Source organism: Panulirus ornatus, chromosome 64, assembly GCF_036320965.1.
Source record: "Panulirus ornatus isolate Po-2019 chromosome 64, ASM3632096v1, whole genome shotgun sequence".
Lineage (NCBI taxonomy): Eukaryota > Metazoa > Arthropoda > Malacostraca > Decapoda > Palinuridae > Panulirus > Panulirus ornatus.
Genome location: NC_092287.1, coordinates 21,288,488 through 21,314,261, shown reverse-complemented (window position 1 = coordinate 21,314,261; position 25,774 = coordinate 21,288,488). Strand labels below are relative to the sequence as shown.

Here is a 25,774-nt window from a genome sequence, read left to right as displayed (position 1 = left end):
GAGAGAGAGTCACTGTCAACGAGTTGAGATGTCGAAGTTGTAAGCAGGTGCGTGTTGGGGTAAGTTTGTCTGGTGGGTTAGGAGGGTCAGGTTTTCTGGAGCTCCTGTTGGAGGGTTCGGTGCGTGAGGAGAGGAGCGGGAGGAAGGAAGCGGGAGGAGTGGGGGGGATTGGTAAGTGGAGGGTTCGGGGGTGTTGGAAGCGGGAGAGTTGAAGGGGGTGTGTGTGGAAGTTATGAATGGTGGATGTGGGAGAGGCATGGGTAGGTGGAGATATAGATGGGTTGGTGGTGTTGGATTGAGGGGGAGGTGGATGGATGGAGTTGTGTTAAAGGGATTCGTAGGTTGTGTGTTGCTGGAGGGAGTAGTGTTTGAAGTGTTGCTTGAGGTCGCCAAGGATGTTATATTTGCGTTATGGGTCAGGGAGGCGAGTGTGACAGGAGTCTGGGATGTGTAACAAGAATGTGAGAAGTAAAGATAAGCCTAAAAGTTTAGTAGTGTTGCCCTATTCTCCCAACGTAGCTAATCTAAGACATGTCCTAAAAGAGTGTTTGTAATGTTACTTTCCGGTACAATAACGCCATCAGCAAGACCTTAATGAATAACTGGCTTAATCATTCAACAATTGGGAGTGTTTACGCCGTTAGATGGATGCCATGTAAATATATTTACGTAGGTCAGGCTGGTAAGACTGTAACAGAGAGGTGTTTTTGTCCTCGACATTCAGTACCGAGGGATGAACACAAAAAAATGCGATCGCTAAACACTGTCTTGAAATTCCGTTATTTTACACCCCTCTGCTGATTATGCCATATGTAACGTCATTGAATCTGTCCTAATTGCTGATACTAAGAACTTCATTTTGTCCCTAGGTGATTATAAAGCCCATCCTAGCATTAACCAAATCATTATGAGAGATGTGACGAAATACGAAAACATAAGAAAAGTTGCTCATGACACACCCAGCTACCCAGGTCGACCCCCCCGCCATCTAACCCTCCTTAATCACTCGCCCTTACAACGGCTACGACCAGACACAGCTGACAGTGTTGAGCCCAGATAGATTGGTACTGTACGGTAGGAACCAAGTGTTATGTTGGGATTAAAATAACTGTGATAAGTACTGGCACATGGTGAGGTGGATTGTCTCCACGAAACATGTCGTGCCACATGTATAGAAAAATTATATGTCAAATGAAATGGTATGAACTCCTGAAGTGCGATTTCACCTTTTTTTAATTTTCCAAAAGAAGGAACAGAGAACGAGGCCAGGTGAGGATATTCCCTCAGAGGCCCAGTCCTCTGTTCTTAACGCTACCTTGCTAACGCGGGAAATGGCGAATTTGAAAGAAAAAAAAAAAAATATATATATATATATATATATATATATATATATATATATATATATATATATATATATATAATGTGAAAACACTTTGCGATGGTAAATTAGTGTGTGCATGTCACTATGCCCCCATGAATACGTATGACCTGGGCGCCTCACCCAAAAACCAACTCACGTCTAACCAGAAAAGTCACGAGTCATTCATATGCAGAACCCAATCCTACAACTATGAAACTTTTGTGCTGTTTCGGAGGAGCCGTAAAATTGTTCTGTAAAAGAGATATCTAATATTAAGCAGAGGAGCAGGTTGCGACTCTGTCAGTGATTTTTTGATGATCGAGGTATTGAACATGTGGATCTGAGGGTGGCTGGGTGGATGGGAGGAGCAATCCCGCCTAAGGCGATGCCCTTTTTGTGGCGCACGTCAATCATGCGTCGTCACTATTGCGCAGACGTAAGTAGGTGCAGCTGTAAATCTTGCAGGTGCAAGCATCTGTACACGTACAAGTAAGGAGCAGCTGCACTGATGCAAAGAGGGGCAACTGCACAAACACAGACAAAGGATGCAACTCCACAGATGCACGAGGTTCTGGATAGATGTTTTGGCTTTGAATGAAACGGAGCTCAAGGGTACAGGGGACAATGGTTTGGAGATGTCCTAGGAGTAAAGTCAGGGGTTGGTTAGAGCACAAGAACTAAGGAATATAATAACAAATATGTATTAGCCAGTGCGTTATTACCAGTCTCGAAAAAATATTTTTCTGTAACTTTTATTCGAATTCACATCACTTCAGCATAAGTTGATAATATTTTCAAGTGTGTTTAATGCATAAACGATAATTCAAGAGATGAAATACATAATTGTTAACAATTATTTTCCGTCGTAAAGTCGCATCGCAAAGGAGTTCCCCCCCCCGAAGGCCACCTTCGCAACGTTCCAATAATCTTCATCGCATAGTCATACCAGCCAACCAATCAGCGTCGGCCGTGCGTCGCATTTACGACCACTTTCTTGAAGACGACGATGCGAAGCTTCGAAGCGACGATGCTTCGTCGCCCTTCGCAAAGTCGACCCCACGTCGTATCGTTCTTGAATACTTCGGTCTTTTGACGCACATCCAACACGGTTTCCCCCCATTGTCTATTGACAAGTGACTGACTGTCACCAACTTGAGTCTTGCATAAAAGACACGATGCATGAGAGAGAGAGAGAGAGAGAGAGAGAGAGAGAGAGAGAGAGAGAGAGAGAGAGAGAGAGAGAGCAGTCACTTGAAATATGTATGTAGACAACTCGTGTTGTATAAATATATGTCAGGGGATGCTGGCTTAGGCACTAGGGACCTCCTCAGCCGCGCCTAAGGAAGGGCCTGACACCCACAAGAGATATAAGGGAAACGAAGACCTCGCGTCACTGGGCAGTACTGAGGAAACAAATTTAAGGTCCCGTTTTTTCGTTTATATTCACACACACACACACACACACACACACACACACACACACACACACACGTATATATGAAGGTGAAATTGCACTTCAGTAGGCGTTCATACAGTTATATCTAACATATAATTTTTCGATACATGTGGCTCGACATGCTTCGTGGAGACAGTCCACCTCATTAGGTGCCAGTACTTAACGAGTGTTGGTTGGTCTGTAGTAATTGGTGATGGACGAAGGTACTCCGGTGTGATGTTGGGACTGAAATAACTGTGTACTGGCAGCTGGTGAGGTGGATTGTCTCCACGAAACATGTCATGCCACATGTATACAAAAATGTTTACCCTCTTTTTTTTTTGTACATTCCTAATGATGCTTCTGTGAAGGAAAGTGGCTGAGTGAAACAAAATGGAATATAAGATACTAAAACAATCCCTCATTTTCCTACAGAGACTAGTAACGAGCGACTTAGCCTAGCAGAGGATTAATGCCACCAAAAACATACATTAAAATTGCTGCGGAACAGGTATGCTCATATTCTTATATACAAGATAATTACTATTAATTTGTCGTGTTTTTCTATGCATCACTGATGAAATGTCTTGAACAAAAGTTCTTCTAAATTGCTGATATATCAGATGCACAGCACGTAGCAGAATTTTGCTGATATATCGGATGCACAGCACGTAGCAGAATTTTGCTGATAGGACTCAAAGAACAGTAGAAATACAGTGTTTGAAATCTCTTTGTAATGCCTACATAGTTATCAGTGAGGCTGCTTTGTATAGGTAAAGCCATTCTTTGGTTGTCATGTTTAGTAAGAAAAAGAAATCGAAGGAAAACTTTCCTCTGCCCTGATATAGTTCATCGTCACACGTTCTCAGAGTTCCTCATGTCTCTGTATACCTTACTTTCTCCCCTTCCTCACAGTGGATTCCATGGACTAAGTTTACTGAACTAGAAAACGGCAGTGTCAAGATCGGTGGACCCATGGGCAAGCTTCTCGATATTTTTGCTGAACGCATGAACCTCGAGTGAGTCTTATAGTCCAAGTTGATGTGTATATGTGTGTAGGTGTGTTGCATGTATGGCTTATTAGGGTGAGAAGCCACTGAAATTGGTGATTGAGTTTGGAAGAGCGAGTGAAAAAAGAAAGTTGAGAGTATATCTGAATAAAAGCAAGGTTATTTGGTTTAGTTTTCTTGATAAATTCAACTGCCGGGCTTTGCCGGATTTCGTCTTCCGCAAGGCTTTCACCACTTCTCTCTTCACCAACCCGCTCTCCATGACTCTTACTTCGCGCACAGTCCTGACCAAAACACTCCACTTCTGCCACTGTACCATCAAACACATTCAAAATATTCACTCCATCTCATCCTCACTTCATCACAGCTATCATTACTTCCCCTCTTGCTCCCTACACCGATGTTCCCATTTGTTCTCTTGTCTTACACACGCGGTTGCGTTACGGTTAGCAACGCTAAGCGTTGTATCAAGGTAGTCTTAGAAGAAACCTTCATGTCGGGTTTTGCAGGAGGTAATGGGAAACGATGTAGGAAGAGACAGAAGGTAGAGAAAGAACTGCTCACTGGGGAACTCCAATGTAGAGCTTTAGTGTTTTAGAGGTGGTCAAGACTGGGGAATGGTTGGCTATGAAGGTAGCCAAGACTGTAGAATGGTGGCTGGCTATGAAGGTAGCCAAGACTGTGGAATGGTGGCTAGCTATGAAGGTAGCCAAGACTGTGGAATGGTGGCTGGCTATGAAGGTGGCCAACGCTTAGTGTCATTGTTATGGAGGGTTGTGTCAAGTTTACATATTGTTGGATAAATAGACGCCAGGAAAAATCATGTAGGTAGATGGATGAGTGCATGAATCATATCAGATATTACGAATAGAAACATTTAGGTATATAGATGTTCAATTGGTTGTTAATTTGGTCAATAGTCTGATAGACGGATGGACCACTGGCTAAGCCTTATACGGGTAGGTAGATGAATAAATACATGTCTAAGAATGTAGATAATCATATTGATTACTAAATATACAGTTGGTTGGGTAAAAACTACACTGAGAGTTAGGAAGTCGACCAGGTAGACAGATGATGGAAAGGTGAAAAGAAGATATAGATATTCGTATTAGTTTTTCAATATCTGTTCAGGTACGAGATGATTCGTCCTCCAGACTCCCACTGGGGCATTAAGCTGTCTGACGGGTCCTGGAACGGTATGATGGGTATGGTCTACAGAAACGTGAGTAATAACATCCCCTTTCTGGTTTCCTCATATATATTCCTGCTGTGTTGCGTGAGTCATACCAGCAGCGCTTCATCAGTGACGTATCTGTAGCGCTTTTCCGGGGTCATATATTAGCAGTGCTTGCCGAATCATATACCTGTAGAGTTTCACGGGTGATATATATGACTGTAGCGAGCCATACAACTGTATTTAATCTTGAGTCATATATCTGAAGCGCTTCTTGAGTCACATATCTGCAACGCATCCTAAGTCATATATCTCCAGCGTATCATGAGTCATATATCTGTAGCGCTTCCTGTATATATATATATATATATATATATATATATATATATATATATATATATATATATATATATATCCTGAAAGCCTTTCCTGAGTCATATATCTTTAGTATATCCTGACTCATATATTCAAAGACTGACCTAAGCCATATATTATATGTTAATCACCACTCCAACAAAAATTATACTAATTTTTTTCTTTATTCTACCTATCTATTTCTTTTATTCTACTTATCTATCGTTTTTAAGATTTCTTATATCTTGACTCATGTATTCAAAGACTGACCTAAGCCATATATCATATGTTAATCACCACTTCAACAATGTGTTGAAATGGTTTAGGCATATGGAGAGAATGAGTGAGGAAAGGTTGACAAAAAGAATTCATGTGTCAGAGGCAGAGGGAAAAAGGAGAAGCGGGTGGCCAAATTGGAGGTGGAAGGATGGAGAGATAAAGATTTTGAGTGATCGGGGCCTGAACATAGAGGAGGGTGAAAGGCGTGCAAGGAATAGAGGTGAATTGGAACCATGTGGTATATCGGGGTCGACGTGCTGTCAGTGGACCGAACCAGGGCATGTGAAACGATTGGGGTAAACCATGGAAACATCTGAGGGGTCTAGATGTAGATAGGGAGCTGTGGTTTCGGTGCATGACACATGAGGGCTAGAAACTGAGTGTGAACGAATATGGCCTTTTTGTCTGTTTTCCTAGCGCTACCTTGCTGAAGCGGGGGGCAGCGACGCTGTGTCCTTGTGGGGCGAGGTGGCACCAGGAATTGGAGGCAAGCAAGTATAATAATTGTACATGTGTATATATGTATTTATGCGTGTATGAGCATTTATGTATGTATGTATGTAGACACGAACGTTAGTTAGATCATAATACACTGAACAGTATGGCAGAGAGACCAGTCATATTGGAGGACACTTCTCTTAGACTCTGGTGGGTTCTTTTATGCTGGGGTTTTAACCTGTCACCCTCCTGCAGGAGGTGGAGTTTGCTCTCGGGCCCTTCGCTGTGACGGCCCAGAGGGAAGACGCGGTCGACTTCTCCATGGCTGTGCACAGCGACAACCAGGCGATCATTATGGTCCGGCCAGGCCTCGCAAGCGACATGCTGGGGTTTCTCAAGCCCTTCACTGTTGAGGTAGAGAGAGAGAGAGAGAGAGAGAGAGAGAGAGAGAGAGAGAGAGAGAGAGAGAGAGAGAGAGAGAGAGAGAGAGAAGTTACAACTTCAGACACAAAATAAGACACTTCTATCCTCCTAAATCTGTGTATTTTACTCATGACGAGAAACAAAATCATTTTACCAATTTTCAATCTTTGTGATATATATATATATAAATATATATATATATATATATATATATATAATATATATATATATATATATATATATATATATATATATATTTTTCCTTCAGGTCTGGTTACTTATGGTAATCAGTATGATTTGTATTAGTGGCGCTATGGTGTTTACAGTGAGGGGGGAAGGGAAGATCTTCAACTCCACTCCAAGGAATATCATTTCCAAGACGTGTGCGTGGGTCCTGCAGACTCTAACTCAGGAGAGTGAGTTATGATTTGTGTTCGTTATTGTTATTCCCTGGAGCCTTCTTGCTTTCATTGCCCAGATGTACTGTTAAGTTCCTTCAGCTACTACTACTACTAACTACTATTTCTACTACTACTACTACCACTACTTTCTTATCTCAGATATGTGTATCTTTCAGTCAAACTCGGTGTTGCTTCCCTCACTCGTGTATTCTGTTACTTTCTTCAAAAATGATTATCATTTCTTTCAAACGTACTTTTCCCATCAGTTACACTTTCCTTTCTCCTTCAGACACATTGATACAAACGTGTCATTAGCTCTACCAAGTACCGATTCTTTTGCTTTTTCATCCTCAACTGCCGATGAAGTGTTCGGTATCTGGCAATGTTCCTTGTATCAAGACATGCGCCTGGTTTTGTAGTCTAAGACAAATTGATTTTCTACGCTTTGGTAGAATTGTCCTTTTCATTTATACCTAAATCCTTTCCCGGCCTACGTCTCTCCGTTGTATATCAACTGACTGTTATATTTCTTTCTTGTATCTTCCCTGACGATGTGATTATTACACGAAAGTGCACTTGGGAACTTATCATGTTTCATTTCCCCGTGGACTTGCAGGAATACATACATATATATATATATATATATATATATATATATATATATATATATATATATATATATATATATATATATATATATGAAGGGGAAATCGCACTTCAGTAGGAGTTCATACAATTTCATTTAACATGTAATTTTTCTATACATGTGGCACGACATATTTCGTGGACAGAATCCACCTCATTAAGTGCCAGTACTTAACAAAGCTATTCAAATCTCATTGCACTTGATTCCCCGCCGTCCAACACCAATCTTTATAGACCAAGCACAGTGCTTGTGTACTTCAGTTTCTTGGAGAATATTCTACTCATAAATTTGGTATGGCAATGGGTAACCCTCCTTCACCAGTATTAAGTAATCTATATATATGGAATTCTTTGAAACAAAAATTCTTAGGGAATATCTTACCCTCTAAGGCAATTTTGTTTAGGTATGTAGATGATGTTCTTTGTGTCTGACCAAGAAACGAAAATTTACAAATATTTCTACCTTTACTTATCAATTTTGTACCTTCCATCAACTTTACTGTAGAAGTGGAAAATAACTGTATGCTACCATTATTAGATTGCTCAATCTATAAGGATAGAAACATATTTATGTTTAGCATATACAGAAAACCCACCAATGTTTGTTCATATATTCATTATGACTCAGCTCAGCATGACAGAATTGATTATCATTGCAGTCGATGTTCACTACGTATATAATCAGTCCGGAATTTAATAATGATGAGTTTGAGAAGATAGATCCTATTGTATCTAAGTTAAAGCATCTTAGATCTTTTATTAATAAAACTCTTAATTTGGCAAAGAAATCATTTTATAGAGTATTTTTTGTGATTATTTTGTGTTCTGTGGATCGAGATTTTCACTCGTGTGTGTGTGTGTGTGTGTGTGTGTGTGTGTGTGTGTGTGTGTGTGTGTGTGTGTTCTGAATAACAAGAGTTGCGACACACGTCCTCGGAAAGACGACCAAATCTGGGTCTGCCTTGGAGTGACCACGTATATAATCCTCTCACACAGGCTGACGTCATCCCTAACCTTCCTCCATCCCCTGGCCACAGGCAGTGAGTGGCTACCCCAGGGAGATGGGGGTCGCTACCTAGTGACGACGTGGCTCCTGGCGTCCCTCGTCTTCATGTCATCCTACAGCGGCATCTTGACGGCTATGCTGACGGTCCCTCGCGTTACCATCCCTATAGACTCCCTCGCTGACCTGGTGTCCCAGTCTGACCTGCCATGGCGTCTCGAGTCTGGGGCTATGATGCTTACGTACCTTCAGGTACGTTGAGGTACTCTATAGTTGACCAAGAGCAGCTGATGGGATGTTATTGTACCATTTTCTGTGAATAAGTTTAATGGTTTTCTATGACTGGATCTTACATAGAATATCAAGGTAGACTTCTAGAAATTGAAACATCATAAGAAGACTAACAATAGGGAAATATATTTACCTCAAAAGTCTTACCCATTAGTTTTGATGTGAATTCCCTTTTCACTAAAGTCCTCATTAATGAAACCTTCACATATTTAAGGAGGAAATTGCCTGATCTCAGCCCTACTTGCCTCTGCCCATACAGACTCTCATTGACTTAGTTGAGTTTTGTGTTTCTAATAATGTTTCCCAAGATCATATATGAAAAAGTATACATAAGTACAAAGAAATCTGTTCAATAATCATGTATGAAAAAGTATACATAAGTACAACGAAACCAGTCCAATAATCATGTATGAAAAAATATACATAAGTACAACGAAATCAGTCCAATAATCATGTATGAAAAAGTATACATAAGCACAACGAAATCAGTCCAATAATCATACATTTTATTTACACTGCTGTATGACTCTCACATCATATGAGTGAGGAGTCGCCTTAGTAATGCGTCTGTGGTTTGACACTGCAGGAATCAGAGGACCAAGTGCGACAGATGGCTTACGCTGGTATGTCAGGCACCGTTCCCGACTGTTGGTCCAGAAGAGACGCTGTTGTCAATGGGGAGTTCGCCGTCATCTGTGACGAGACCACAATGAAGAAGGCTATATCTTGGGACTTTAGGTAATGTTAACGTTGGCATCCATCTTGAAAACAACGAATTTTTTTTCCTTGGCATCCATCTTGAAAACAAGAAATCTTTCCTTTTTTTCCTTGGCATCCATCTTGAAAACAAGAAATCTTTCTTTTTTTTCCTTGGCATCCATCTTGAAAACAAGAAATCTTTCCTTTTTTTCCTTGGCATCCATCTTGAAAACAAGAAATCTTTCTTTTTTTTTTCCCCTCGACGAAGAATTAATCTCTTTACCATCGTTTTCATGACTAGTGTATAACAATGCCTCACTTTACCGAATACGTTTCATATCTCTATCAATGGGACTCGAACCAGTGTCTCGTGAGGTAGAGTTCTTACCAAACAAGGCCACAGGGCTATAAGAAATGAACCAGTCCCTGGACTCATCGAATATCCATTCGTCCTGTGTGTATAGACACTGTGGATCTCTCGAGCAGTGCCCTCAAATATCAGTGTGGCCAGCCCAGCAGTCCTGCCTCGCTCTCAGCGGATACTGGTTCGAGTGTCAGTGATGGAGGTATAATGACAAGAAGATGAATCATGAGATGTGAGTATACCCGATGCAACACTTGTGGCATTCTTGGATATGGTGTCTTGTCGTCTGAAATCTCTGCATAGTGATTTATGATTGTACTTTCTGTTTATTTTCAAATGTGAACTTCCCATTTCAGTAGGCACTCACTATCTATTTCACTGTACGATAAGTTTATTTACGGTTGCTGGCAACTGAACGTCCTCGCTCGTTTGTCAGCGTGCATGAATGGGGTTGGTAGCCCTGCTAATGCAGATTTATGTCCCATAATTCGTGTTATGTTTACATTTACGTCCTTGATCTTCCTCACGTGGATGGCAATGGGTATAATGATGGTAGATAGTACAGGAATACGTTTCACATGACTCCCTTTTATTCTACAATGTTGATTTCTACGACCACGTTTCACATGACTCCCTTTTATTCTACAATGTTGATGTCTACGACCACGACAGCACCAGCGGAGAGTGTCACTTGTACATCGCACGAGAGAGGGTCTTCTCCAACATCATGATGTCACTGGCCTTTAAAGTTAATTCTTCCTACATCAACAAGGCAAACGAAATGTGAGTAGCGAGGTGCGCTGTCCATCATACTGTAATGCTGCTGTACTCGACTTATCATGTAAAGCTAACAAGTAACGCCAAATTGGTTGGTGTTAGTATACTGGCTACTTTAGAAATGGATCGCTATTATACTATAGTTTCTTTCACATTCCATTATTCTCACTAACTGTAAATGAGTCTGTTCAGCTAATTTCTTCTGACCTTTAAACCTTCTCTTGAGCTGAAGTGTTTTTAACAGTCTCTTTGACAACTTCAAAATTAACACTTTTTTATACCTAAACATGTATATGCCTTTCTTGCTTTACATCTGAATTCCATTTGATTAAGAAGTGCCCAATGATTTTCATTACAAACCTTTCACAGCTGTTCTTTCTAAGACTGATTATAGAAATTCTCTGCCTCCTTAATAGACTCTGGTAAAGGATTCACTCTGTCATCGCCAGATAACCCATCTGTGCATCAGCCTCAATCATTTCCAATCTAACCTCTCTATCTTGCTTCAGTCTGCATTTGGTTTTCCTGTTTTACTGCCTCAGTCTGCATTTGTGCTTTCTGAATGTCAAATTCTAATCTCAACCTTTTTAACTTAACACGATCACTCTTGACCACCTGACACTACGTATGGTCCTCAGACATATCCTTTGCGGCACATTCATTCTTGAATTTTCATTCAGACCTCAAGCCTCGCAGTCATCAGGTATCAGAGAACTGTAGAGGCTATGATTAAATTTCTGTTTTCCCCTGAATTTTAGCTGTAAGTTTAGTTTCAGTGTAGGAACGGAAGGTTTGTGTTAGGACAGTGTGGTAGATCCTAAAATTCGTGGACATTGAATTTGCCATTTGTATCAACACGCGTCATTTTCGTACAGTTTTCTATACTACTGACTTAGAAAATTCTATATCTTCTATCATTGACTATCTGTTAACGGCATCACTTTCACAATCTAACTGCAGTCATTTCCTCTCTATTTCTCCTCATTGTTATCACATCCACTTGATATTCTTGTCCCCCTTTTGGCTCAGCATACAGACGCTTCGCAGCGCGGGGATCATCTCCAAGTGGCTGGGCACGGAGGTCACCAACACCAGCCAGTGCCTTCGTCCGCCTAGCTCTGACCGGAGGAGTGGCATCGAACCTCTCAGTCTGGACTCCTTCCTTGGGCCCGTGCTGAGCATGGCGGCAGGTGGGTGAAATTCCTAGCACAAGAGCGTGGCAGGTCCTCGGGTTGGTTCGCAAGTAGCCTGGGGGATCTGTCCTCTTGGTAATGGATGATAAGGTCATATGGGAGTCTGGTAATTATGAATTTCAGTGGAATACAGTGCAGTGTAATGGACTATCGATGTGGTTCTAGCCAATGTGAGGGATGATAAAGACTGCAGATCTCACGACTGAATCTCATGCCGACTGGATATATTCTATTCTCTGGGGAAGATCTATGTAAATCAGTAGTTTATTATCCTACTTTGTAATCATTTAATCTTAAGTCACTGCTCTTTCTAGTCTTGTAAGTAGACAAGGAAACATTACTCATGGTTATTAACATCTGGGATTATCTTCGTGATCATTTTTTTTTTCTTCTTCATTGACGGGAATGAGCAGCTGCGTTGGATGAGGGCCGGGTGTCCAATCTGACATTTGTATATCTGGGATGAGGTAATTCATTGGGACCGTCGCTAAATCGTTATGTCACAACGATGCGCATACTTGTTAATCACAGGTGATTACTCAAAAGGAGATTAGGACTAAGATCACCGGATTAATCCATCGAAAAAAAGATGTACAACATGAAGGGGAAGAAAAAAAAAATATTGCTACCTTCTCAACCAATGACTTCCCCTTGGCCATGTTGCAGTAACATATAAACATGGACTAACCGGTCACCTGTTTTGAAAATGAATATGATTACTGTATCATTCTTCAACATTAGGAATACTACACGCAGGGTAAGGTGAGAAGGCTGGAGCTCAAGTTTTTCCTTCGTATTGTCTTTATGACAATAAATGAAGGGTTGCATGTCATTGGTGACATCATATGATACATCCATACCTCCATCATTAGATACATCCATACCTGAAGAATTAGATAAATATATCTCACCATCATTAAATAACTCCATACATCTATCATTCCTCCATCATTAGATACATCCATACCTGAAGAATTAGATACATATATCTATACATCTATCATTAGATTCACCCATACCTTCGTAGATGCATCCGTAACTCAAGTCTTTCGTTACGATACATCCAAACCACCCTCATCAGATACATCCAACATTAGGCACATCTACGCTTTCAGATAAAGCTACTAAGATCCATTGAAATGAGCGAGTCATGTAGAAATTACTAGTTACACAAATCTTGGTTAAAGAATGTGGTACATGTGTTTTCTGTCTCCTGTAGGCTTGACGCTGTCTCTTTTGGTCTTCTGCTGCGAGTCCCTGAGCTGTTGTGGCAGTCGAACCAGGCAACAACCATCGCTCCAGTAAACATATATATATATATATATATATATATATATATATATATATATATATATATATATATATATATATATAATTGTTGGCACCTGATGAGGCAGATTGTCTCCGTGGAATATGTTATACCGCATGTATAGAAAAATTTCATGTTAGATGAAACTATATGAATTACTGAATTGCGATTTCTTCTTCATAACTATCATCACGAACTAGTGTGATATATATATATATATATATATATATATATATATATATATATATATATATATATATATATATCGTTGTACTTGTGTACGATGGATATATGAGTGATCACTATGGGTCATATCCGAAGGGTTGGTAAGCCTGGTTCCCAGGTGCTTCTCTGCCTAACATAATAAAAATTTCTAGTTGTTCATGTTCTTTCTTCACTGTTATGCCTGTTCTTACAACCATAACCAAACATGTGTCGACACATATGAATCCTCCAGCTACATGTAGAAGTTGCCAATTTGGGCTTTAAAAGAATGTTCACAACACACTCTTATGGGGAGGTCGGTAAAGGCGAGAATTGCTGACATTGCAGCATACAGTAGGGTCTGGATCTGTCAAAACTATTGACACATATGGAACACCTTGCGAATCAATATTGTAAACTATTGACACATGGAACTCCATGTGAGTCAATAGTGTAAACTATTGACACATATTGTATACTATTGACACATGGGACACCATGCGAATCAATATTGTAAACTGACACATGGAACTCCATGCGAGTCAATAGTGTAAACTATTGACACACTGTAAACTATTGACACATGGAACACCATGCGAGTCAATATTGTAAACTATTGACACATATGGAACACCATGCGAGTCATTCTTTTAACACAAAATGGAAAACTTATCCAGCTGATAACCTCCAGTCACTTTAAAAAATGGACAATCTCTCCTGCCGCACAATATACTAACCATGCTACACATCACACGAGCGAAGCTATTGGGCAACCTGTCGCCCCGCGCTGGACGAGCGAAGCTCTTGTTAGTTGGGAGACCGACCCACTGCCGGCCTGACGTCCCCTGACCAGCAAACGCAAGGACCTTCGCACTAAGAGCCACAGCAAAAGCGAGAGAACAGCATCGCCTGCGGATACTCCAGCAACATTAGAGGTAATCAAAATGATAACTTATTTAGTGCCTGTACCATAAAAATTTGTGCCAGATGATAAGAGAGCTGTTTGCATATCCGTAAATCAATGAAATTTAGTTAGGGAATGATGTACAATGAAGGGTCTAAAGTCGTGTCGTGAAATTTGGTGAAAACATATGCCGAAAGTCCAAACGTTCGGTGTGTTTTGTGGTGTTTCATACGAATGGCTGGTAGCAATGACACAAATTGCCATTTGAACCAGGTGACGAACCTGTTGATATTTTGACGAAGAAGCGAAACAAACCAGTCAGAATGTATCTTCCAGACTGCTACTACTTTTAGTTAACATTATGACAAAATTCTCCATCTCTGTTCTGTCATTCACTCCCGTGTTTACATTGTTGCTTTCCATTTACATTAAAGTTTCAGTGCCAGTTCTCCTCTGTGTGGTCCATCAGATACTCTACAAATTAGCTTTATCTTCCTAGCTTGCGTTAGACATCATGAAGTGTGCTACATTGGCGTATTATTTGGTAATGATTACAAAAGAAAGTTACAGTCTCTGCAATATGCAGGGATACAGTTGTTATGATAATCGGATTATGTTTTCGAATGGCTAACCGAATCCCAAGACATCTTTATTCGACTTAGATTTGTTAATGTCATTTTTTTCTTAAAAATTTGCCCTATATTTGTCTGTAGACTGTAATTGAGCCTTTATTGGCGTTGCAAATGTTTGGTTCATTGTGGCACCCCAGACGTAATTTCTTTTTCTTTTCGAGGCCAATATTGTCAGCTGCTATCCATGACACAAAGCCATATGCAGATATACGTTCAATAGACAACACTTGGGTAATTCTAGATCACTCGAGAAGAGCGAATGATTGGCCAGACTTCGGGAAGCCACGAACCCCTCACCACTAATATCGGGCTAGACTTGTCGAAGCCTCGAACTTCAGAACAACCGATTGCCGAACCCAACTACCAAACCAATCACGCTACTCACACCACCACATAACGCCATCCTCACGCCAACACCACACACCTCTATCAAATACACCATCATGAGAAGCTACACCAATGCTTAATATAGCCCTTGTTCGCTGCAAGGACACCTCGAAGTCCTCCATCAACTCGAAAAGATGCTGATTAACGTCCGGGTTGTAATCAAAGCGTCTCCCTTAACTCCACTACGTAGCCGATCCATTCTCTCAGGTGTGGGCCGTCGCATCCTAGCCACTGTTTACTCACCTGGGCCTAGAGGTTCTCCATTGGATTTGGGTCAGGTGATCTTACAGGCCAGTCAAAGAGTGTGCCACAAACCACTCCTGTATAATCCGTACATTGTAGATGGGTGAGTTGTATCTTGAGGCAAATGAATGTGAAATCTTTCTCCTTCGCGAGTACTGCCTGCTCCCGTACATGGTGTTGGAGTATATGTCAAGATTTCAATATATTTCTCGGCTATGAGACGACCCTCTATCTCAGCGAGTTGCCCTACACAACTTCACAGACTCCGCCCACAATGCTGCCACTACTCCTCGAAGCCACGTTTTCCTCGTCATATCTTGCATATGAAATAGATGACGTTAGGGCGAATATATAAGGACGGTGGAGAGGACAATGTTTGTACCGTAGTTCTGGGTGATTAAAGGACTGACGAAAGACTACCTACCTTACCAGCACAACATGATTAAACCATTCACTAATCATGTCAGGATAATGATGGATGGAATGAGGCAGGAACACCAAGCGAAAATCTACAATGCTAAACAATAATGTGCAATAATTATTCGCTGGCTTACCTTGTGTTTAACTCTTGCGTCTTACATAGTGTGGTGGTAAACACCTTCTCGGCACAATGTATGACACTGTACCAAAGCTCCAGACGCGTTCCTGCATACCGTCTTACAATAATGTCGAACCTGTTTGTGTCTCTTCGTCAAGGCAGATTTCAGATCTGGTTTCAAGCCAATAAATCACTCACACGCCTTTCTACCCACTCGCACACGCGCCTTACTCTCTTGAAAAAAGTATATATATATATATATATATATATATATATATATATATATATATATATATATATATATATATATATATATATATATAAGAATATAGTGCATATGAACGTGCACTTCCATACAACATACAAATCTCCAACAGCCAGGATCGTACCCGGGAGGACAGTGCATGGCAGGCGGGAGCACTACTGCTAGGGTCGATCATAGCCTATATATATACATATATATATATATATACATATATATATATATATATATATATATATATATATATATATATATATATATATATTTTACAGTTAGGTTCTGTAAAATGCTATTTGCTGGTTGTTTGAACCTATGAGAAATGGTCAGTGGAGACCCCGTTGTTCACCAACGTGAGACGAAGGGTATTCGATTACTCAGCATGCACATTCCCCCACTCCAAAGGTTTGGATCCATGCCACGCTTTTGGCTGGTGCTTCCCACAACTTCTCCTCCGTGTGGAGATCGGTTAACTTGAGGATTGGCTGTTATGTTACCTCCTTCTTTCCCCCCAAACAATTACGCTGTGGAAATTCTTTTTCTTGTCTTTCCCTCTTCATATACTCTCTGTCTTTGAGCTACATCTACAAACACTTGCGGAAATCTAATTAACTTTTACTTTTATTCTCTCGAACATTTTTTTTTCTCCGCTTGGGACATATTTGTCCATGCCGTGTCAGTCACTTGGAAAAAAAAGACAAAAACGAAAAAACAAAAGATTTTTCGTAACATCGTCCCTGTGTTCATGACGACATAACACACTGAGGGAGGAGGGCAAGTAGCATGACTAGAAAATTAGAGTAGTAAGAGTGACGTATATGGTGGGCAGTGTGGCTGTGATGATCACCCAGCCGCTTTAGTGGCAGTACATGTAGGACAGTGAGGTCACCTATATGACTGGCTTAACATCACTGACTCAGCAGCTGTACAGCGTAGCTCAGACGACGGACGGGCATCATCTGTCTATATGGACTGCCAATTCCTACCAGTGACGTCTCTTAGCTTGCTATAGGTAAAAATATCATTGACTAAGACAAGCTGAACTGTTATAAGTTATCAAAGACACTCCTAAGTCACAATCTTATTTTGCTAAGATAGTTTCTAAATTAGATTAATATTCACGGTTTCTTTTGTTTCTATAACTTAAAAGCAAAGCTTACGTTCACGGGTCTTCTTGTTTCTATAACTTTACGCATAGCATACGAATCTACGTAGATGGAGTGTCACTATGGTAGAGATTGGGGGAAATGAAGCTGTGAATAACAGAGTTCGGACCAACGGAAGTTAACTGTAATTTTAGATCAATGTTGTTTACCGAGAAGAGTATCAGGGGCAGCCAGTGCAGCTGTTCGCGATACACGCGTACACTAGCTGGGGAACAGCCCGTCCCACACACGTACACACACTCTCTCTCTCTCTCTCTCTCTCTCTCTCTCTCTCTCTCTCTCTCTCTCTCTCTCTCTCTCTCTCTCTCTCTCTCTCTCTCTCTCTCTCATTTATACTTTCCTTATACGCTCTTAGTAAAGTCAGTACTCTTCTAAGAAATCACAGTCCTCTTCATTCATGGTAATGCTCACGTTCCTTTCGTATTCTGTTCCATTCTCTCTCACTTCAATGACTTTCTCCTCTTATCGTATCTTTGAAACAATTTGCTCTCACTATGTCTACCCTCATACTGGTGCCGTGCTTTTACCAACAGTGATACAGTATTACAGAGCAGTAAACCACACACACACACACACACACACACACACACACACACACACACACACACACTTCTGCTCTTTCCACCACACTTTTCATTTCTACACATATTTTTTATCCTTTCATTACTTACTCGATAAAAGCTCCTCACACCACATATTGTCCTCAGACATTTCATTTCTAACACACCCACCCTCCTCCTTACAACCCTATCTATAACCCATGCCTCGCAACCATATAACACCGTTGGAACCACTATTCCTTCAAACATTCCCATTTTATGCTCTCCGAGATAATTTTCTCTCCTTCCACACATTCTTCATCGCTCACTTTCGGCATACATGTCCTTCCGATCAGGTTGGTCTATACATGCACGGGGATCCGGGTGTGTGGCGGCCAATGTTCACAAGGTCGAGTCTGCAATATTCACGTGCGACACAGCGCGCCTAGCGTACGTCCTCGGTATGGCTCACTGTTTCCATCCACACATTCTCCTCAGCCCCAAACTGGCGTAAGGGACGACCCCAACTGGTTCACGGCCCGATAATAACCGATACCTTACAGGTGCTCTGTCCAAAGAGGTTCCCTGTTGGAATTGAAGTTATCAGTGTCTCTTGTAGACATACTATTGGCCCGTTACCCCTCACAGGAGGACGAGCCTAGCACACTTTATAAAGACACCTTTTGCAACAGAGCGAGGAGTAGCTTGCCAGGATTCCCAGGTGATGTTGAAGGCTATGCTCCCCTGGGATGGGCACTTGTTTCTGAGGGGATAAGATGCGTACTAACACCGAATCTCGTCTGTGTACTGCTTGACATGAGATGCATCTTGGGTTACCAAAGTGATCATTTCAGTTTCCTTGGTTAATTACCTCGCTAAGTGACTTTGTCACTTATCCACACTCGATATATTTTCGTGGCGTCATTATTTGAAAGTGTCTCACTGCGTGTTCTTATTCGAGCTCCTCAAATGATAGATTTTTGCACTTTGGCTTAATCCTATATGGGACCTGCTATAGGCGATCTCGTGCGCTAAGTTTAAAAAGATCTGATTTCCATAATCAACCTACAGGTATACTCATGATACATGCCACGGATGATTTAACGCACTGATTCCTTACATTATTCTTACAATACGATGATTTACTCCTTACTAGGTAAACAATCTTACGAGCATACCCATAACTGGCATCTTTCTCCCCCGCGGGAGGGATGTGATGGCAGGTTTTGAGGTGGCGGAGGAGGAGAGTCAGTGTCAGCCTCCCACATACCCCTCACGTCCCCTATCACTCATGACCCCGCGAGGCTGCAACAGTTTGTAGCTTTCCCCCCCATATAGTAATCTCAAGTGATGCTGTATACTATATGCTTACTTGCAAGTTATAGCATTCCTAGTATATCAAATGTCAACGATAAGGCAATAATACTAAGCTATCATATAGGTTAGACAAATATGGCAACACTGAGTAACTGTGAATTAAAAGCAAAAACATTTGGTTAAGCTGTGCAGAGAGAGAGAGACATTATTTGGGATGAGTTTGAACGTAAAAGTTATGGAGTAAGTTAAGTGTTATATATACTTGAGAGTGGCCGTGGCAGCGCATGGAACCATGGACACGGAGGTGAGTTATAAGATGGGGGAGGAGGGCGCAGCGAAGGATCTGAAAGCAATGAGGAAGATATGGAAGGTGAGATCTCTATCTGCGTGGACGAAAATGTTGTATGGATGAAAGGCATGGGCTACAGATAAAAGTGTGGGAAAGAGGGTGTAAGCTTTTGCAAGGAGATGTTTGAGGACGATATATGGCGTGAGGAGGGTTGATCGAAGGAGCCATGATACGGTAAGAGAAAGGTGTGGGAATAAGAAGAGTATGATTAAGAGAGCTGAAGAGAATGTGTTAAAATGGCTTGGACAAAGAGAATGAATGAGGAGACGTTGACAAAGGGGATATACACATTAGAAATAGAGGGAACAAGGACAAGAGGGAGATTAATTTGCAGATGGAAGGATGGAATGAAAGTTATTTTGACTGCTTGGGGCCCAAATATGTAGGAAGGAGAATTGACTGCGTTGGATAGAGTGAATTGGAGGTATTTGGTATGCAGGTGGTGACGTTTTTGTCAGTGGACTAAACCATTCGGTGAACACCACGAAAAGATGTGTAGAGCATGGTCGTGGATAGGGAGCTGTGGTTTCGGTGCATTACACATGACAGCTAGAGACTGAGGGTGAACGAATGAGGCCTTTTCATCGTTTGTTTCTTACTGCTAACCCGCCAAAGCGGGAGAGACAACCATAAATGTCTTGGTCAAGAAAATCCATGCTACTGTAGAGGCTTGGAAAGGAAAGGATTTGTGCTAAGAGAATATGAAACGTTTTCCAAGTGTAATAACTGTAACTACAACACTGTCTTATCTTGCAGATGCGAAAACTGGTTTCGTTGTTGTGGGTGTGGGCGGCTGTGATGGTAGTGACAGCCTTCACCACCTCCACCCAGGCTCATCCTCCACCCAGACCCTACCTCAAACTGGATGCCGGAAAACATCATCAGCTGTTGAAGGTTAATCTTGGGGCTGCGACAACTTCTTTGGCTGTGGGTGAGTACAAATTACACTGCCACGTCTCAGATAAGAATAATAATCCTTTTGCCACATCCTGTACTTAAGCCACATCCTGTACTTAATGTAGCCCTTTTTGCAACTTCTTGGAAGTATCACTGTTTCTTAGGCCACAGCTCAAAGTTGTTGTGCCCCTTTCCCACAACTCTTCGTCCTAATTCTTCCCGAGCTATTTCTTTTTTTTTTTTAGCAATACTGACCCAACTTTCCATGTTCGTTTTGTTTATTTTGACTGTGAGAGCTGTCAGTCTGACGTAACTCTCATACTTGCTGAGCATCGCAGTATATTCTTGAATCTGATGGACCTCCCTCTCTTCGTCTCTTGATGTTTCCCTCTCTCACATAGACAAGTTATGAGCCAAACTCGTTTAAGTATTTACATCTAAGTAGGTCATACACTGGGAACAGGTGATTATCACATCGTCGGATATGAAGTAAACGTTATATACACCATCATACTCTCATTGATGGAAAAAGCATACTACGTTACAGTCAACTAATCTTGATGGAACAAATGGAACAAACCTTGATCTTAAAGACATGAAGTGAAAGAAGTCCTAGGCTCGCACACAGATATGTGAATGCAATTTGAAAACAAAGATCCAAGGAATTTTAAAAAGACTCGACAACAGAGAGGAGGAAAGCAAAGGATTCAGAAGCTACAGTAGTTACACAGACAATCAGAACTCACTGGTTGAAAGAAGAATAGCCACAGAATACTAAATGATTGATATAAATGATTTGTGATGGTGGGACACGGGATGTTCAGTAATGTGGCTGAGAATGGTGAACAGTTTGTGTTTTCAGGGAAAAGACGAAGAGGAATCAGAACATCTAGTCACTCACACTACAGAGACTTCCACCCTACCAGGAATCACCTCTGATGTTTTCACCACCACCACCACCACAAGGCAACCTAGCAGATGGAGATGGTGGCTGTCATCTGCAGACGAAAAGGTAGCTAAGTCTTGAGAAAATCAAATGAAAACCTTGACTGAAGCTCAACGGTTCACAGAAAATACCAATAAGATACAGATTCATTATATGCAGGTTCTGCTGCTCTTTTACACTTCATTGCAAAGAACAATTGTTAATCATATTGGCAGATGCATTTTGAGTTAGTGTATGCGTCTGTGTGTATATCAGAGAAATGATCAGTGAGGGACTAACTAGCAGGTCTTCAGAGGCACTCCTTCGGCACTGTAGGCCATCGTCTCCCGCTTTTCCTTGTTCCCTCCACCTTTGACACATGTATCCTCTTAGTCAATCTTTCCTCATTCATTTTCTCCATATGACCAAACCACTTCAACACACTCTCTTTTGCTCTCTCTCAACCACATTATTTTTATAACCACACATCTCTCTTACCCTTTCATTACTTACTCGATCATACTACCTCACACCACATATTGTCCTCAAACATTTCATTTCCAGCACATCCACCTTCCTCCGCACAACCCTCTCTATAGCCAATGCCTCACAACCATATAACATTGTTGGAACCACTAATCCTTCAAACACCCAGTTTTGCTCTCCGAGATAAAGTTCTCGCCTTCCACACATTTTTCAACGCTCCCAGAACCTCTGCCCCCTCACCCACCCTGTGACTCACTTCCGCTTCCATGTTTCCATCCGCAGCCAAATCCACTCCCAGATATCTAAAACACATCACTTCCTCCAGTTTTTCTCCATTCAAACTTACCTCCCAATTAACTTGTCCCTCAACCTTACTGAACCTAATAACCTTGTTCTTATTCATAATTACTTTCAGCTTTCTTCTTTGACACACTTTACCAAACTCAGTCACCAGCTTCTGCAGTTTCTCACCCAAGATAGTCACCAACGCTGTATCAACAGCGAACAACAACTGACTCACTTCCCAAGCCCTCTCTTCCACAACAGACTGCATACTTGCCCCTTTCTCCAAAACTCTTGCATTCACTAACAACCCCATCCATAAACAGATTAAACAACTATGGAGACATCATGCACCCCTGCCACAAACCGACATTCATTGAGAAACAATCACTTTCCTCTCTTCCTACTCGTAAACACACACACACACACACACACACACACACACACACGTGTGTGTGCGTGTGTGTGTGTAGATGTATATATTCATATGAGTCCACGGGGAAATGAAACACGGTAAGTTCCCAAGTGCGCTTTCATGTGATAATCACATCTTCAGGGGAGATACAAGAAAGAAGTATAATAGTCAGTTGATATACAACGAAGAGACATAGCTAGGACGCCATTTATGATGATGATGATGATGAAAGGGTAAGAGAGAGGCGTGGTAATGAAAGAGTGTGGCTGAGAGAGCTGAAGAGGGTGTGTTGAAATGGTTTGGACTTGTGGAGAGAATGAGTGAGCAAAGCTTGACATCGAGGATGATATATGTGTCAGAAGTGGAAGGAACAAGGAGAACGGGGAGACCAAATTGGAGGTAGAAGGATGAAATGAAAAAGATTATCTGCGTTCAGGGCTTGAACATGCACGAGGGTGAAAGGCAAGCATGGAATAGAGTGAATTGGAGATGTTATATAGTGGTTGCTGTTGATGAACTGAATCAGAGAATGTAAGTGGTAGGGATAAACCATCAGAATGGATGTGTGGTCCATTAAACATTTCTTTTGTCTATTCCCGACGCTAGCTCTCTAAAGCGGAAAATGACGGTGAAACGTGGAAAAATATTTACATATATAAGAATATAAGAATTCTAGGGAAAAAAAAACTGATGCAAAGAAATTTCTATCAAAAAAAGAATTATATTGAAAACAATATAATCTTCATTTCTGTTCCAAGTAAATAAGACTCATGTAATGACGTATATAATCTATGTCTTCTCAAGTAGTGTTTAAAGTGTTTTGCTAACATCGCTAAGTATGATCCTTGAATTTCAGGATGATGATGATGGCACGACCGAGGAACCAGACATGACGACCACAAGAACTCCCACTTCCCACACTACTACCCCTGTGTCTCCTATCTCCACGAAGAAACCCAGTCGGTGGAGGTCGTGGCTGTCGTCTGTAGGCTCGAGGATCTCCGTGGCTGCCCAGAATGCCAAAGATGAGTTGGCAGAAGCAAAGGAAGCTTACGGTGAGCGCATGGCGAATGTCGGAAGAGCCATCATGGCTGGCGGGAACGCGACGAAGGAAGGCTTTCTCGGAGCTGGTCGGGCTATCAAAAGAGGAGCCAAACGCATTGGCACAGCCATCAAGGCAGGGTTTAGGAAAGTGCGACTGAAATTCGCTGGCACTGGCGAGAAGTTCCGTATCGTGGCCAACCGTCTGAAAGAAAAGCTGGAAGCCGGTGATGGGAGAGCTCTAGCCCTTATGGAAAAGTTAGGCATCAATGTCGTCTTCTTTGGCAATCGAATCACGGGTTCCTCTGTTGAGAATAATTCCCTTCCTGTCTCCGAAATACTGAAGAATGAAGGGCGCTTCTCCAATGAATCTGCTCTCCATAACACGTCCGTTGAGAGTATCAGTGCTGACTTGTCCCTGAGCACAGCTGAGGAACATCCTCCTAAACTCGAGGACATGGGCATGAACGTCACTATCTCTGATGAAGATCTTTACCCGAGTCCAGGTGTCGTACATACTGTTGAGTCTGCGTTGGCTGCCACAAGATCTACTACGTCTGAAGTCATTGGTGACCCAACCATTGACACTAACCAACCAGTCACAAAAACGACTACACTTGTGCCTACAACTATAACTCAACTCTCAACAGGCAATATTCATCCTGTAACAACCACATTTCATTCAGCAAGCGCAACTCATCTATCAAGAACGACTCGTTTACCACCCACAACTGCTTCGACGGCTATTACACAACCCTCAACAACCATAGGTCGTTCAGCTCGAACAACTCATTCATCAACCACAACTAGTCTGCCATCCACAACTCCCCCATCAATGACCACTACCACCACCTCCTCAACAACCACAATTCTTCCAAAAAGCACAACTCAGTCGTCAACCACAACTCGATTCCGGACCACTGTTCCTCCACTGACAACTGAAACTCAGAAAACCACAACAGATCATCTAAAAACCAGTCCTCATCCCTCAACAACCCCCATCAAAACATCTTTAACCACGGCACAACCATTAAGAACAACAACCACATTTCAGCCCACCTTCACACGCACAAGTTCACCAGCAACGACAACATTGCCTGCAGTAACGACAAGGAGGACACTTGGTACTGACAGCACACCAGACCAGCCTCACGTAAGCCTGCCGCCTCCCGAGGAGCCAGACAGGACGGAGGAGGAGCCCTATGAGCCGCCACCATTCCCTGATGTCTTCAATGACATCGAGGTGCATGATCGCCTGAAGGACTTTTACGATAGTGGAGGATTCACTCATGCAGAACTTACAGAAATATTCAACTTTGATCCAGATAACTATGAATATTATTATGACTATTATGATTGATAAATGTAGAAACTTTTTCTTTTTTAAACACCTGATTTAAGTTACGCCTCAGGAAAGATGATCAGTGCATGATTAAATTGGTAAGAAGAAGGAAAAGGAAAATTATATAGAAATGATATAATGAAAGGTTAAATGAGTACAGTACAAAAACAGCTTTTTTTCTGCCCTTTTTTTCTAAGTAATGTATTTCCATATTAATAATATAAGGATTTTGTCATTCAATAAATCATGCTGTTTATCCTTCTCTTCATTACTGTTTATCTCTTAAATAAGATGTATTTTACGATTGTTTAGGTACTGTAATTACTACAACCAAGCAGAGGTTTTTAATACCTAGTCTAAATCTTGGTACAGGAAACTAGATATTTGCTTTGAAGCGCTTTCGTGTATTTCAACACACCTTCAGAAACAAAGAGCAACAAAATCACATATGGAGGAAAATGTACAAAGAAACCAGTAGATGTGACCAGGACCACATCTTACACGGTAATGAAGTAGGCAATGAGGGTGGTATAGTAACCCTGTGGAGTCAGAGGACACTCAGGTAACACAACCCAACCTTACGACTCAGGTCACCAACCTTCTTGCTCAAGTCACTCTGAAATAAATGTAAGTTGACGTTGTCTAGACTAAATCAGCTTCTACTGATAGCCATGATCTTATCATCAGTCA

General features: G+C 41.5%; 2 protein-coding genes across 3 annotated transcripts; both read left to right on the top strand.

The window, feature by feature from the left end:
• Positions 1–1,021: 1,021 nt before the first annotated feature.
• On the top strand, positions 1,022–13,516 carry LOC139746131 (glutamate receptor-like). Its single transcript, XM_071656988.1, has 11 exons — positions 1,022–1,074; positions 3,231–3,306; positions 3,711–3,814; positions 4,940–5,030; positions 6,309–6,467; positions 6,745–6,892; positions 8,560–8,777; positions 9,403–9,554; positions 10,552–10,662; positions 11,686–11,846; positions 13,069–13,516. The coding sequence occupies exons 2-11, from the start codon at positions 3,268–3,270 to the stop codon at positions 13,152–13,154; spliced, it is 1,269 nt and encodes a 422-aa protein (XP_071513089.1). The 5' UTR covers positions 1,022–1,074; positions 3,231–3,267; the 3' UTR covers positions 13,155–13,516.
• A 628-nt stretch (positions 13,517–14,144) lies between these two features.
• On the top strand, positions 14,145–25,774 carry LOC139746130 (uncharacterized). Of its 2 annotated transcripts, XM_071656987.1 has the most exons (4): positions 14,145–14,297; positions 20,453–20,627; positions 21,456–21,605; positions 23,558–25,774. In XM_071656987.1, exon 4 carries the CDS (start codon positions 23,591–23,593, stop codon positions 25,100–25,102), a length of 1,512 nt encoding a protein of 503 aa, XP_071513088.1. In that variant the 5' UTR covers positions 14,145–14,297; positions 20,453–20,627; positions 21,456–21,605; positions 23,558–23,590; the 3' UTR covers positions 25,103–25,774. The 2 variants fall into 2 exon arrangements, with proteins under 2 accessions (XP_071513088.1, XP_071513087.1); XM_071656986.1 differs by lacking the exon at positions 21,456–21,605 and having other exon boundaries at positions 14,146–14,297.

Coding starts and splice junctions, on each gene's coding strand:
- LOC139746131 (XM_071656988.1), top strand. CDS start 3,268: ATGCCACCAAAAACATACATTAAAATTGCTGCGGAACAG. Junction 6,893..8,559: donor GCAGACTCTAACTCAGGAGA/GTGAGTTATGAT, acceptor CCCTGGCCACAG/GCAGTGAGTGGCTACCCCAG. Junction 9,555..10,551: donor GCTATATCTTGGGACTTTAG/GTAATGTTAACG, acceptor CGACCACGACAG/CACCAGCGGAGAGTGTCACT.
- LOC139746130 (XM_071656987.1), top strand. CDS start 23,591: ATGACGACCACAAGAACTCCCACTTCCCACACTACTACCCCTGTGTCT.